At 50.2% G+C, this 14,420-nt stretch overlaps 1 protein-coding gene across 1 annotated transcript in view; it reads left to right on the plus strand.

Annotated features, from left to right (window-relative positions):
* The first annotated feature begins 1,630 nt into the window (after nucleotides 1-1,630).
* HK1 (hexokinase 1) overlaps nucleotides 1,631-14,420 on the plus strand; it is a 38,668-nt gene continuing 25,878 nt past the window's right edge. The window contains exons 1-3 of the mRNA XM_066555034.1: nucleotides 1,631-1,758; nucleotides 8,178-8,340; nucleotides 12,980-13,128. Coding sequence (XP_066411131.1) covers nucleotides 1,696-1,758; nucleotides 8,178-8,340; nucleotides 12,980-13,128 — 375 coding nt within the window. The 5' untranslated portion in view covers nucleotides 1,631-1,695. The remainder of the gene's footprint in view (nucleotides 1,759-8,177; nucleotides 8,341-12,979; nucleotides 13,129-14,420) is intronic.

Below are 14,420 nucleotides of genomic sequence, written 5' to 3' on the forward strand. Positions count from 1 at the left end.
ACTGAGCAGGGAATTACATCTGCAGGAGAGCTCGGTCAGTCTGTGCAAGGGATTGGTGACACTGCTGGGCACTGGGATGATTCAGCTGAGCCCCAGTGCCTGTGCCACGCGTGGGCTCCAGCTGTGAGCTCCAGCTGTGCTGGTGGCAGGGCCCTGTGCCTGCAGCGGGGCAGCCTGGCTGCTCTGGGGAGCACAGCTTGCTCCTCAGCTTGGCAAACAAATGAGCAGGAGTAACACGTGCAGAGCAGTGAAATGCGTGATGAAAGTCTCTCTGAGCTTGGAGCCAGAGAAGGAAACCCTGCCCACCCTGCCTGCAGTGACTAGGGCAGTCTGAAGGAGGATGTGTCTGCCAAAACAGCTCTTGATTTTGGCCATTTAATTAAAGCAGCACTAAAAAGGAAGCCGGAAATTCAAGAGGCAGATTTTTAATCACTTCTAGTGTGGTAGACAATCTGTATGCAAATCACACCTCCTCCTTTGCATGGGTGTGTGTTCCTGTCCCTGTGCAAGGACAAGGTGCAGGCAAGAGCCCCCACGGGCTGCTGACAATGTGTCACTTGACAAAGGCCTTTAGCTTTTTTTGGAGGGGCCCTGTGTCACTTTGCTTATGTGTGTGTGGGCCCTCAGAGCCCTCATGGGGGTGGATGACTCCTTGGGGTGCAAGGAATGCGCTCCAACATGGCAAAGCTGTGGGGAGGAGGAGCTGTCTCCATCGGTGTATTATCATAGAATCATAGGATATCCTGAGCTGGAAGGGATCCACAGGGATCAGAGTGGGATTGCTGGCCCTGCACAGGATCCCTGTAACAATCACCACAGTGCACCCTGTGCCTCCTAGGCCTGACCCCACCGTGTCAGCTGAGGCACGGCATCCAGTGTCACGTCCAATCTTTCCTCACACCTCTCCAGGGAGGTGACTCCACCACTCCCTGGGCAGCCCATTCCAATGCCTAATCACCCTTTTCCTAAAGAAATTCCTCCTAATGCCAAACCTAAACCCCCCGGCACAGCTTAAAGCTATGTCCTTTCCTCCTGCCTGCTCCCCTCGTGGCCACAGCCTTCTGCCAGGGGGCTGCAGAGAACGATCAGGTACCCTGAGCCTCCTCCGGGCTCGATACCGCGGCTTCCCCAACCACTCCTGGTGAGAATTGTGCTCCAGACCCTTCCCCAGCTCCGCTGCCTTTCTCTGGACACGTTCCAGCAGCTTCCCAAATCCAGGGGCCCAGAACTGGGCACAGCACTCGAGGTGCGGCCCCACCAGTGCTGAGCACGGCGGAGAATCGCTGCCCTGCTCCTGGCTCTGGTTCCTCTATCCTCTGCTTCCTCACACTATCTCTGGCACAGGCCACGATGCCACCGGCCTTGGCCACCAAGAAGGGCTTTTTGTCTCCTTTTTCCTTTTTTCCCCTCAGGGAAGCCCTCAGCCGCCCGCCTCCATGGCGGCTGTGGAGCCCCTCAGGGTGACAGCGGGGCGCTGCCCTCCTCCACCTCCTCCTCCTCCTGCAGGCCGGGCACAGCACGGAGCCGCTGGGCGCCCGCACCCGGGCGGGGCCGGGCCGGGCCGGGGCCGGGCGCTGGAGGAGGAGGAGGAGGAGGAGGAAGGGGCGGCGCTCGGCTGGGCTGGGCTGGGCTCGGCGCGGCCATCCCCGGGCCCCGCATCGCTGCGTGCGCGGAGCCGCCGCTGCAGCCGGCAGGATGATCGCCGCCCAGCTCCTGGCCTACTACTTCACGGAGCTGAAGGAGGACCAGGTCAAAAAGGTCAGATGGACATCCCTCCGCCCAGGGCCGCCCCCCGCCCACGCCTCCTGGGCTTTTTTTAATTTTTAAATTTGTTAAAAAAAAAAAATTAATTTTTTCTCCCCCCGCACGGTTTCGTTGCTTTGTCCCCAGAGCCACCCGGCTGCGGGAGGAAGGAGGGATAACCCCGCGTTTAAACTCTCTAGAGCATCGCCGGTGGAGATGGCAGTGGGGTGTGGGTGATGGATGCACAGCGGCCGGTCAGGCAGGACCTGGGGGCTTTGGCAGTGAGGGATGGGGGCGATGGCTTTTCATGGTTTTCGTCGGCACCAGCATCCCCGGAAAGGGGATTTCCCCTTCTTTCCGAGGATGCCTGGGAGCATCCCCACTCCGGCAGGCGAGGAGCAGGCAGTTTTTGAATTATGTGCCGCTGGAGGATCGGAATTTACAGGAAATGGTTGTCGGCTGTGCTTAAAAAGAAGCATTTCTATAGGCTTCTTTCCCTCCAGCATTAGGAGGTTGCTGCTGTGTGGTTGGCACAGCGCTGGGATCCAGCACTGGCACAAGGAAAAGGGAGCGGGGAACAGGATAAATAAAAACATGGCAGTTAGGTCCTGGCTGAGCATATTGCAGAGCTGTAGGGAGCGGGGAGCCTGGGGCTAGGATGTGGGGACACGAATTGGGAAAATAATTGCAAATGTCGGTGAGTCGGGCTGACGTCAGGAAAGCGAGGCTTCCCCTCTGCCACCTCCTCAGGCGTGCCGTGTGACCCACCTGGGCGTGTGGCTGTGGGCATCCCTAAAATATTTCGGGAAAGCCTCAATGACGGCATTAGTAGTACTGATTTGTAGTGTTCTTGGGGCTTGAGCCTCTCCCCAGCAGGAGGACAGCGCCTCATCCATCCCTTTGGGCTACTGCCTGTGCCTGGGCTGACCTCAGCTCCAGTGTCTGGGTGACCCCTCGTGCCCCGCTCGAGGTGGGCTCAGCCGTGCCCGCTCCTCCCTCGGAGAAAACCCAGCACAGCTTCCCATGGTTACTGCACTTACTCCCTTGCTGCCACACTGCTGGAATTTGGGCTCTCATGAGGAGCCAGAGGCTCAGCCTGCAGCATCCTGCACCTCCTGGCCGCACATCCATGCCTCTCCTATTGCCAGGCCCACTGTGCTCCTTTGCCTGCAGGATTTGTGAGTGCTGCTGCTGGTGCCAGGCGTGCCTGCCCGGCCAGGGCCTTCTCTGTCTCGCTGTGTGTGTTATATTTAGAAGGCCAAGATAAGCACGAGTGTGTGTGGTGGCCGAGGGGAGGCAGAAAGGCTGTGGGGAAGGCACAGAGAAACTCTGTGGTGTTCTGGGGGTTATTTATTGCAGGCTGGTTTGGCACCATGGGGCTGCTATTGTCTGACCGTATGGGAAACCATTTGGCCAGGGAGTTGTAAAGCATTCTTATGGATCAAGCTGGTTTTGTCTGGAAAAGCCAACTAAAAAAATAAAACCCATTTGAAAAGTCAAAAAAGCAGGCTACTGTTTTTAGAGGCTGTAAGACATCTTTTCCTGTTTGTGTCCTTTTGGAACGGATATTGAGCCTCCTCGGTTGTGGCTGTCCTGCGGGGAGGATGTCTGTGGCAGCCAGAGGCTCTGCTGCCCGGCAGCTGCTGGCAGCTGGTGGGCTCCATTCCCTGCTTCCCCGTGGGGCAAAAGTGCTCTTGCTCCACCTCAGCGTGCTGCTGGCGAGGTTTGTGCTCCATCAGTGTGCAGCTCCTAGGGATACGTGCAGGCACGGCTTCATTTCAGGTCCCTCCCTCTCCTCCCGGCTTCCGGGAGAGCAGCACTTTCTGCTGGTACGTGCCTGTGGCTCAGGGCTGCCAAGCAAGGCGTTGTCCCTGCTCTCCCTGCTGCCCCGTGGGGCTCCTGGATGCCGAGGCTGCTCCTCTGCCTCGCTGGTCTGCCACAGCCAGGCTCAGTGCCTGGTGGCACAGCTGGCAGGTCACCTTCAGGATGTTGCTGTGGCTCACAGGAGGGCTGGAAACGGGCTAAAAGTACCGGCGAGCCAAAGCTGAACCTTCTTCTTCTCTTGTGACCTTCTTTTCCTTCTTTTTTTTTTTTTTTTTTTTTGAATTCTCTTCTCTGAAATGCTCTGCAGCTGCCTTTCCACGGTGGGAAGCCTGTGGAGGGGCATGGATGGGGCTGGTGGTTTCAGGCCCTGAAAGGCATAACCTGCATCTGAGAGCCAGTGCTTCTGTACTGGTTCTGCTGGGTTTGTGGGTGCCCCCTTAAGTTTCAGTGTGTTGTTTTTTTTTTTTTTTAATGTCATTTTTTGAATGTTTTTCAAGATGAGTCCTCGCAAGGTGGAGGTGTAGAGTTGAAGGAAGGGGTTGCTCATCGTGTGAACCCTGTGGCCCCTGCAAGGGAGCATTTTCCAGTGAAACCACTCATAATGGCACTTCCATGCCACCTTAGTGTGCAGCAAGCTGGCAGTGTGTGACGCCCTGTGGTGTGTGAATGCACATGTGGTCCAAGCAGCTTAAATTATCCAGATGTTTTTGCAGACATCTGTCACCTGAATGTTTGTCACATTCTGGGGACAGCAGCAGGAGCTCAGCAGCCTGCCTCAGACAGGGGACTTGGCCCAAACTCAGCTGTGGCCCTGATTTCTCTGAACGGCTGGATCCCATCCTGAGGGGTGAGGGAGACACGGAGGGTGCCTGGCAGCTGTGCCACTGCCCTGTGTGGGGAGAGCTTTGTAAAACTTTGTAAAACTGCCTTTTGTTCCCAGCAGGTTTGTACCTGCCGTAGCTGGCCCCGGCAAAGGGAGCCTCTAGGTGTTGCCTGGTTTCTGTCTGTCAGGGGAACAATATGTTTTTGTTGTCTTACCTGAGTGAAGAAAAGGATCTTGCAGTCCAGGAGGGACATGTAGATGTTTAACCTTGAAAAAATGTGTTGGAATGTAGTATAAAATGTAGCAACTCGTATCCAGAAGATCCCTGTATTGGTGACCCACCCCTATAAAGGCTTTTTAGGAACCGATCTGATAAATCATCAGTAAGCGCAAACAATTTCCAAATGTCTAAACTACTTGTTTTAACCTGCTTTGGCTCCTGATGAATCTTCCTCATGCTGAAAGGAGTATGATTAGCTCTGCAGAAAAATGTTTTCGTGGTGAAGAGTTTTGGCATGAAGTCTGTGTCGGTAAAATAGGTGCTAATGATTTCTGAAATTGTTCTGGGCGTGCTCTCTTCTTGGATACCACTGACTGCTGTCAGTGTCTGGGGATGGAGGCATGTGTTTAAGGAATGGCCCTTAAGTTTAAGCCTTTAGTGCTGCCTGTTTCATTTATAATTATTCACAACTGCTGCAGTGGCTGGATTTTCAGAAACTTCTTTTCCCCAAGTACAAACTGTGTCCTTCCTGTGTGACCAGGAAAAATAACGTGAATGTGGTTCAGACGATGAAATCCTATTTTTAAAAAATTGCTCACAGATTCTGTCTCTGGTTTGTGTTGGTCTCTTTTGAGAAAAGAGAAAGAAAAGTGACTGAGCTCTTGGAGGACTCCCATAGTGGCAGTCTGGGAAGATGCCCTTCCTCGGGAGGTGACTCTGAGGTGGCAGCTAAATAAAGGAGTGTTGCTGCTCCTTGTCTGGAACTGTTCCTGCCCTCTGCCATCCCCTGGGAAGGGCTGTACCTGTCTCCCATGGGAGCCTCAGTGGGGCTGCCCCTGTCTGTCCTGGGCAGCCTTTCCACAGCTTCCCCGTGCCCATGGCTGAGATTTGCTTTCTGATCGGCTTTTATTGCCGGCAGAGCAGGGAGTTATTAAACCTCCATCCCATAATCCAGCCTCCAGCCCCCCCTCCTCAAGTTATTTATGGCTGTTTGCTGGGAGTTTTCCCTTGGAGGGCTGCACTTACTCCCTTGCTGCCACACTGCTGGAATGACTAAACCTCTTCCCGCCAGGGAGAAAATAAAAACCTGCCTCTCTTCCCCCCCCCCCCTTTTTTTTTTTTTTTTTTTTTTTAAGTTTTCCGTGGTTTTGGAAGCTGTAACACGTAGGAGTGACTTTTTTCAAGCAGAGGCTCGGTGTCCCCGCCCCGGGAATCTCTCTCGGCGGTGGAGATGGATGGCCCGGGTGCCATGCAAAGCCGTGCAGGGGATGCTCCCTGCGTGCAGGAGAGTCCAGCCCAATTATGTAAGGGCGCTGGCAGCGCTCATTGGTCTCTCACGGCAGCAGAAAGAGCCCTCCCTCCCTTTTCCCTCGCTGCTGAGGGCAGCACAGGGGCAGAGGTGGGGAGAATGGGCTCGTCAGTCCTGACTGTGCAAACGCCACAACCTGCGCTCACAGCAGCGCTTTCGGTGAGCGGGAACCCTTCCGCCCTGCTTTTGGGAGGAGGATGCAGCAGTGGGGCTTTGTAGAGGGGTGTATTAGTCTGACTGTGAGTGGTGTTTACTGTAGCTTTCACTGGGAGAGCTGGGGAATCGTCCCTCTGAGCGGCAGCGTGGGCTGCTGAGAGCTCAGCCTGAAAAAGAGGTTGGTTCCTCCCCTCCTTTTAAAGGGAGTATCCTCATGCTCTGACATCATGGCTTTACACACTCTGCTAAAAAAACATGGCAGGGTTTGCCATGAAGGAGAGACCTTGCTTAGCCAGACTCCAGCCTCTGCATCAATCCCCACGGCGTTTGGGGCTGCAGAGAGGGCACATCCCATCCAGGATTTTATTCTTGGAGTGAAAGGATGCCTGTGACTGGCTGTGGTTGTTGCTGTGAAGGGGCTGCTGGCCCATGAGGGCGGCACAGGACACAGCAGGGATGTGGGGATGCTGCCCTGGGGTCTTGCATTTGGCCTCTGTTGCAGAGAACCTGAGCTCAGCTCTTCTACCCTTCAGCTGTACGCCTGCACCGTCACGTCACCGGTTCGTGGGGAAAATGCACGGTCTCATTTCATCGTGGTGTTATCAATCATGGTATTGTTCCTCTGCAAGCAACGACATTGAAAAGTTCACAGCTTGTGCAGCCTCTGGCTGTGTCCCCTGTGGTCCAGGCTTGCCTGGCCCCCAGCCCTGTGGTTGGGGATCAGGCTGGATGCTGTGCCCAGCAGCACTCTCCATGCCTTCTGCCTGTCTGTGTAAATAAGTGCTGGGTCATGGCAGGAGGGTGTCTGGCTCAGGGAGATACTGTCTTTGGGGAGACCTTGAGTAGGGTGGGCAGGAGTGCTTTCTGTATGAGCAATTAGATTGGTGCTGGTTTTATGGCCAGTTTAGGCTTTAATGAGATTTTGATTGCATTTCCTTTGTGAAGGGCATTATTCATCGCTTCCCGTCTCAAAGTCCCTGGTATATGGAGTGCTTGTGTGCCTATGGTTTACATCAAGTGTTTTTTTGTGGCCTTGGTCTTGTAAGACACAAATGCCAGCTTGGAGATGAGCTGTTCTCAGGGCTTCCAGAGCAGCCAAGGAGACACAGGGAGCCTTGGCACAGAGCTGGCCTGGAGTTTAAAATGAGGTGGCTTTTCCAGTTTTGCTGAGGACAGAAAACATGGGCAGGGTTTTATTTTTTGTCTTGCTAAGCTGCAAGCAAAAGTGATCCCAAAGGTGTGGCTTCGATCTGAGCCATTTGTGGAACCAAATTTCCAAGGCAGGTAAAGAAACAAGGCAAGAATAGACTGGCAACTGAGGTAAAAAGGGTGGGAGGTGTGTTTGGCAAGAACCCCTCCAGGCCATGTTGTATTTTTTAGGCATCAAAGCATCTCTCAGTCTTCCTGACAGTGAAGGTGGTTGTAATATTATGGAAAGCAATATTGTTGGAAAACTAGAACTGCCTCCTTTTTCCAAGGAGGTAAAACAAGCCACAAAGGAGAAGTCAACAACTTTTAATTTGATGCTTTGTCATGAGAAGGAAGGTGCCATCTGCTCACAGTCAAGTCTGTCTTTCCAGACCCTCTGGTCATTATAGCTTTGGAGTGGGATAGAGAGAGTGGTCTGCTACACCAAAATAATTTCTCAGCCTGTGATGTAGCCCCAGAACCCCTGTGGCAAGTCCTTCTCAATGTGAGGCTTTAAACACAACACACCCCTGACACCCACATCTCCCCAGCTGGGACAAGGTGCCAAAAGAGGGATTTTTAGCTCCAGCTGTTCAGCTCATGGACACTCAGGAGATCTGAGAAGTTGGGCAAGGGCTGGAGGCAGTGGTCTGAGGCTGTGGGCAGATGGTTTTGTGTGGGAGTGAGGAGGCAAAGTGATGTGGGGCTGTGTTGTGCCGTGGGGAGACAGTAGGAGGGAGCTCACCTCGGAGGCCTTAGACTTGAGCATTCTCCATGACTTTGAGTCAAAAGATAAGGCATGAGGCTGTGTCCTGAGCTTGGCCAGAGCCCTGGGGCCGTGCTGGGGCTGTACACCACCCTTGCAGTGACAGAGAGGGCAGCCCTTGACGCTGGGGTGCTGTGTGTCCCCCCAGATTGACAAGTACCTCTACGCCATGCGGCTCTCGGACGAAACGCTGCTGGACGTCATGGCTCGCTTCAGGAGGGAGATGAAGAACGGCCTCTCCAGGGATTTCAACCCAACAGCCACTGTGAAGATGCTTCCCACCTTTGTGAGGTCCATTCCTGACGGTTCAGGTAAGCAGCTGAGGGTTTGTTTGCCATAGTAAGCACGGCGTGCTTTGTGGGAAATGCACAATGTCCTACCAAGAACAAGAGGGATTTGCTTCCTGGCAAGCCCAGACAGCGTTTCAAAGGCAGCCCCCCCTCTGTGCAGGTCTGTTCCCACAGATGCTGGGAGATTTTGTGATTCCTTTGTTAAAGCCATTTTGATGCCAATGGAAGGGCCCTTCCTAGCAGTCATTCACTATCCCTCAGTACATTTAATCTGAGACCTGTCTGCCAACAGTCAGTACTTCACACAGAATGATTTTTGATTCATGCAGTTCACTCTCATGTGACCTAGAGTCCTAAATACAGTGGCTTTTAGTGATGTGCTGTTTCCTTTAACATCTCCTCTTCTTATTTTTTCCCCAGTGGAATTGTGAACCATTACAGGCTGAATTTGAGTTTCCTGGCATTAATTTTGCATTTTGTAGCTTCCTCTTCCAAATTGTCTTGGTGGAAAACTCACAGAACTTGAGGAGGATGTAGCATGTGACTGCAAAGCTGCTGCTCTGGTGTGCTAAGCTTTTTCCATCTGGATGCAAGGCTCATTTTTTCCATGCCCACTGTACCAGATAAAAGTGGCACAGACACCAAAAAGGTGTTATGTTGGTAATTGAGACCAAGACTGCCTCTATTGCTTGTTACTTAAAAATTACTATGTGTTTGTAAAAAATACCATATATAGAGTATCTAAATGTATTTATAAACATTATATAATAGTGTTTATTATTTAGTAGTAACACTGGGTTTCCCTCTCTTGTAGCATGAGCTGGTTAACTAGTGTGGTGCCTACCTGTGTGCACCAAATTGCAAGAACTGCATAGCAGAGGCTTTATTTTTTATTTGAGTTAAAATTGAGAATTTATTGGTGAAAGAACATGAGGCCAGGTGCTTTGTGTAAATTGGTGCTGCTGTCTGGCAGGTGAAAGTCTTTGATAGCTTTGCTTTGCTGTTGCTTTCTGCCATCTCAAGCTTTTAGTTGAGATGTTATTTGCTGTCTGAGGAAAACCAAAGGGAGAATGTATGTGAATCCTCTGTTTCCCTTAATTTAGCACTGCTGGCTGTTATGTTGAAACGTTGTGTTGAAATTTGTCAGCTATTGAGAAAACCAGAAGCTGCCACACACAGCTGGGTCACAGGCAGAGGTTGCACTCAGGGTTTGCACATGAGGTGACTTGAGGGCTTTTGTGTGGAATCCCAGCATTTCTACTGGCTCCAAAAATCCCTGTTTTTTCATTGATTTGAGTTCATTGGAGTAGTGACTTGTCCCCAGTTCCCTGCTTCATCAGGCACTGCACAGTACCAAACCTGAGCTGCTTGCAGTGAGTCAAATAATTTTGAAAATTGTTCCATTGTACGATCTGGGAAGGCTTAGAGATGGCCCAGGAAAAGGGGGACCTGCACATGGCCAGAGAAGTGTGAGAAGTTGCTGAGCACTGCTGGGCCCCAGGAGGAGCCAGAGCAGTGAGCAGCCCTGGCTGTGTGTAGGTGTGTCTGTGTGCCAGGGCATTCATTTCACATCATGCATTACACACCTACTTAAAAAAGAACCTTGTGTATTGTGTCCAGGGCACTCAGTTCCTGCTCCTGAGCCTGCCTGGCTCCTGCCAGCCTCTCCAGGCTGGGCACACTGCTGGCAGTGCTTTGCAGCATGGATTACAGCAAGGCAGTGCCTTGCCCAGGACAAGTTCTGTAGAACTCGGTGGTGATCTGTGTGTGTGGGTGGCTAGAGCTCCTTTGGATAGGTGTTAGAAAAGCAGGCAGAGCCATTCCATTCTGCCCCTGAAAGGGCATGTTCTGAGGCTGGGTATGAGCAATGTTTGCTTTGAGGGGGTGTTGTGGCATTTCTTTCCCTGACTCACCCCTGTGTGCCTGTCATGCCTGGCACAGCCATGGCACAGGTGCTGCCAGGACAGGTGTAGAGCCCCTTCCCTCTTCCTCCCAAAGGTTCTGGGGGGCCCTCATGGATGTGGCTGTGTTGATGTGCCCAAAGATGGCAATTTCTGCCTTCAGCTGTCCCTCCGGAAAAGCCAGAGGCTGAAAGCCTGCCCTTTTCTCTGGCCTGTCTCTAATTACTGCCTTGTAAGCTCTTTCCTCTGAGTCCAATTATTATTATGGGAGCTGACTATTCAGAAAAATACTGTTGTTTAGTTTCAGATCTGTGCTTGTGTTCTTTTTCAACAAGGAGTTTGTGAGCAATAATTCTAGAGACTCTGGAGGTGTTGATGTTAGCAGTTTTTTCCCCCCCTTCATTCAGAGTTGTTTAATTTACAAAAGCCATGAGGTTTTTCAGTCCCCAGTGCCCAGAATGGTACCTCAAGCTAATTCAAAATGCTTTCAAAGTCCAGATAAATTCACAGCACGTTTTGATTGTGCCTTGGTGTTACAAGGCACAGATTAAATGCTGCTACTTGGGTTTAATTCCACAAGTACACTAAGACAAAACTCTAGTTGCATGCAGAATGCTTACACTCTAGTTCAGAGACCTTTTAAAGGGTGAAGGATGATTCTTCATAATTTTTTACCTTGCAATGAGCTTGATGGTGCTGGAAATCAAGCACCCTAACCTGTTAATTTATTTACAAGGAAGGTATTTCAGAAGTGTAGTGTTTGTTTGAGGTAAACACTAAAAAGGGCCATCTGGTCCAGTGTTGATTTTCCCATTAGTTCTTGGAGGTAATGGCTTGCACTCAACAGATGATACCCATAACTTAAAGCTTATTTGGGTATTTGGCTTTTAATGAGAAACTTGTGCTCAGTGTTTGACTTCCAGACTGGCTGTGGTGAAGTGGGTTATGAATTTTTTATGCTGAGCCAAATAAAGGGAACTGCATCTCCAGTTTGTGTGTGCTCATGTTTTAAATGACATTTGTACTGGTGCAAAGCAGTGTTTAAAGCCACACTGCTCAGAAACAGGCAGGGAAGCACTGCAAGATCTGTGTTTTGGCAAACTCAGCTTGCCCATGTCCTGAGCAGCAAGAAGGACAAGTTGCATTGCAGTGCAGTAAAATTAGGAGGTGTATTAGAAGTTGTGGGCTCCCACTGTAATTTTGCTGTGTTTTTCTGTATGGTGTTTATTGTTCTTTGTGGTTTCTCACATGACAGTGTTTTGTTTCTGTGTTACACTGCAGCCTTGGAAAACCAAAGGGACATTTGCAGTGTGTTTTTGCCTCTCTTGGTCTGCTTCTGTTAAAGACCCTGTCCTGAGGGCCACCTTGTGCAGTTCATCAGCTTTGCTGACTGGGATGAGGCTCTCAGAGGTGCATGGGGTGATGAGGAGGAACAGCTCACTAGGTCAGATTTTAGGAGTTTTGATATGAGATTGGACAGAGTAATCTCAGAGGCAAGTATGGTTCTAGAAATCCTCGTGGATAAATTGCATACCTGGAATTTTCATGACAGCCTGGGGTCAGAAGGCTCTGGGAGCTGAATGTGTTTGAGATAACATGTCACAACAATCATCCCAGCTGCTAGAGCTTCTTCCACTTTGAGTTTAGGTAGAAGTGGAAAAATGGCAATGTTAGGAATGGCCTTCAGAAAGTCACAGCTGATGAGGAAGATGATGAGAAAACACCACTGCCTTTGCTCTGCTGCCCTCTGAGCAGCCTCAGTTAGCCTGGGGATGCCATGCACAGACACAAATCCTTGCCAAGAGCCCTGGTGATTATCTGCAGCCTGGACACGCGCTCCTGTGTGGGAAAGCTGTGCACTCTGCTTCCCTAAATATTATCTTTTTGCAGACTTTGACAATCACTGTCTTTGCTCCCTTTTTTGTAGGGCATGAGATAGCACGAGTAGGTCAGGCAAATATGTTTGCCTTGCTCTCCAGGGGTGCCAAAGGTGTCATTCCTCAGATAGCCAGGCCGTGTGCCTGGAGTCTGTGACACTGGAGGGTTCCGGATTGGCTTCAGCTCTCTCCAGCACAGGGGGAGATGGAGGTACCCCAGTTCTTTTCTCCTGGGCAGATGGTAGGAGCTCTGTGCAAGGCATCACACCTGCTGAGTAACTCCTGCAGCAGTACAGGACTGCTGTACTGGGGTTAAAAAAAACAGGGCTGCTTTTTAAGCTGTCCTTTCTTTGACTTCTCTTATCTGTCTGCAGTTTGCAGTGCATTTCAGCCTTTCTGGACATGAGATGGGGAGGGGTTCCTACTTTCATTACATCAGTGTGTAATTTGTTGATTTTAGAGCAGCCACCATCCACTGTTATTTGCCAAAATGACACAGGTTTATTTACAGCAAAAGGCAGCTTTTCAGTGGTCTGGCATCCCTTCATTTTACTGTCTCTGCTTTCAACATCTCTTTTGGGTCTCTCCTGATATCTTTGCTCTGCCATCTTCATCATGAGATCTGGATACAGACTGTTCACTGTTTTGAATTCAACTTCATTGCAGTTGCCTGTGTATCAGTGGTGGTTGGCATTGCCATTGCACCAGCTTCCTGCTAAATTTAGGGAATCAGACTGATGGAATCAGGTTCAGGTGGGTGCCCTGCAGCTGGCACTGTAGGGACTGGACATTTGCTTCAGTGCTGCGCTTAACCAAGCTTGATATTTCCCAGATTTGTGTTGCATACGATTTTTAATCACTTATGTCTTGTTTTCCACATAGAGAAAGGAGATTTCATTGCACTGGATCTTGGTGGTTCTTACTTCCGAATCCTCCGGGTGAAGGTGTCGCATGAGAAAAAGCAGACGGTGCAGATGGAAAGTGAGATTTACAATACCCCAGAGGACATCATGCATGGGAGTGGGACACGGGTAAGCACCTCTTCCTTGGCACATCTCTCTGGAGATTAACTCCTTAGATTTTAGAAAATCCCACGAGACTGAGCTTAGCCAGTTGTACCTGCAGCATGCAGACTGCACCTCAGTGTCAACACTGAAAAGGAATAAGCAGTGTAACAGAGCATGCATGGGTGCTGCAAAGCTGCTGTCATCATGTGGGAGACTTCTGGATAAGAGAGGGGAAAATGGCTTAGAAATAAAAACTCTGGCTTTTATAGTGAACTTACTTTCTGTTAGTACAAATGGAGAGCAGGAAAACAACTTAGTCTTTGTAAGCAGTGAACATGACCAGCCCTGCAATTGTAGTGTTAGATGAGGGGTAGAAATCACCATGACAGCCACATCTCTGTGCTGGCAGTCTGAGCAACTCAGCATTCATGAAAAGTACAAGTACATTGTAAAAAAAATTACGGGAAGCTTGATAGAATGTTTTGGCACAGCTTCACTTAAGTTTTGTTGAGTAATTGAAAGGTTTGTTTTTTGTTTTTTTTTTATGTCTTCCCTGTTCCAAGAGTAGAAAATGTTTGTATCCATTCACTTGGATTTCAAATTGAGTTCTTTGAAAGTATTTTTTTTTTATGAACAGGAAGTGGATTACACTGGCAGATTTGTCTCTGTGTCAGCCTAAGGCAAAACAAGAAATTTTCATTATTGGAAACAGCAAGGTTTCTACACTTTTTATTAGAATGAGGTGCTGTTCAGGAGTGTGAGACCTGCAGGAAACTTAAAGCTTGTTTCAGAAGAATAAGCAAAATAGGAGAAAAAGAAAAATTATGGGAACAGCATTTCTACCTTTCATATATTTTCTGTAGTCACATTAATACCTTTATCGTCTGTACGTAGTGAGTGTAAGATGGCACTCATGGCTTGTCAGTAGAACTGATAAAAGCATTGCTGTGATACCTGAACCATGGCAGTAAAATAACCTTCTTGCAAGGACTTCTCCTAACCTTTTTGCTTTGGTTTTGGGCCAAAAGGTCATGCAGTGGCTTTCCCACAGGGTGGTTTTGGAGCTGAGCTGAGCTGAGCTGCCTGTGGCTGGCAGGGGCAGGGAAGTTGGGTGGGCTGCTCGGAGGCAGGGTGGCAGCAGGGGTTGTTTGTCCATGGATGGGTGTCAGGAGCTGGAGGCTGATAGGCAGCAGGGATGTTTGTACACCCCAGTGTCTGCCCTGGGGAGGCAAGGCAGGCTGGCTTTAGGGGATTCTGGATGGAGACATGGTAAGGGTGCTAAGGAGGAGCTGGGAAGGGAGACATCAGGTCTGCTT

Source organism: Molothrus aeneus, chromosome 8, assembly GCF_037042795.1.
Source record: "Molothrus aeneus isolate 106 chromosome 8, BPBGC_Maene_1.0, whole genome shotgun sequence".
Classification (NCBI taxonomy): Eukaryota; Metazoa; Chordata; class Aves; order Passeriformes; family Icteridae; genus Molothrus; species Molothrus aeneus.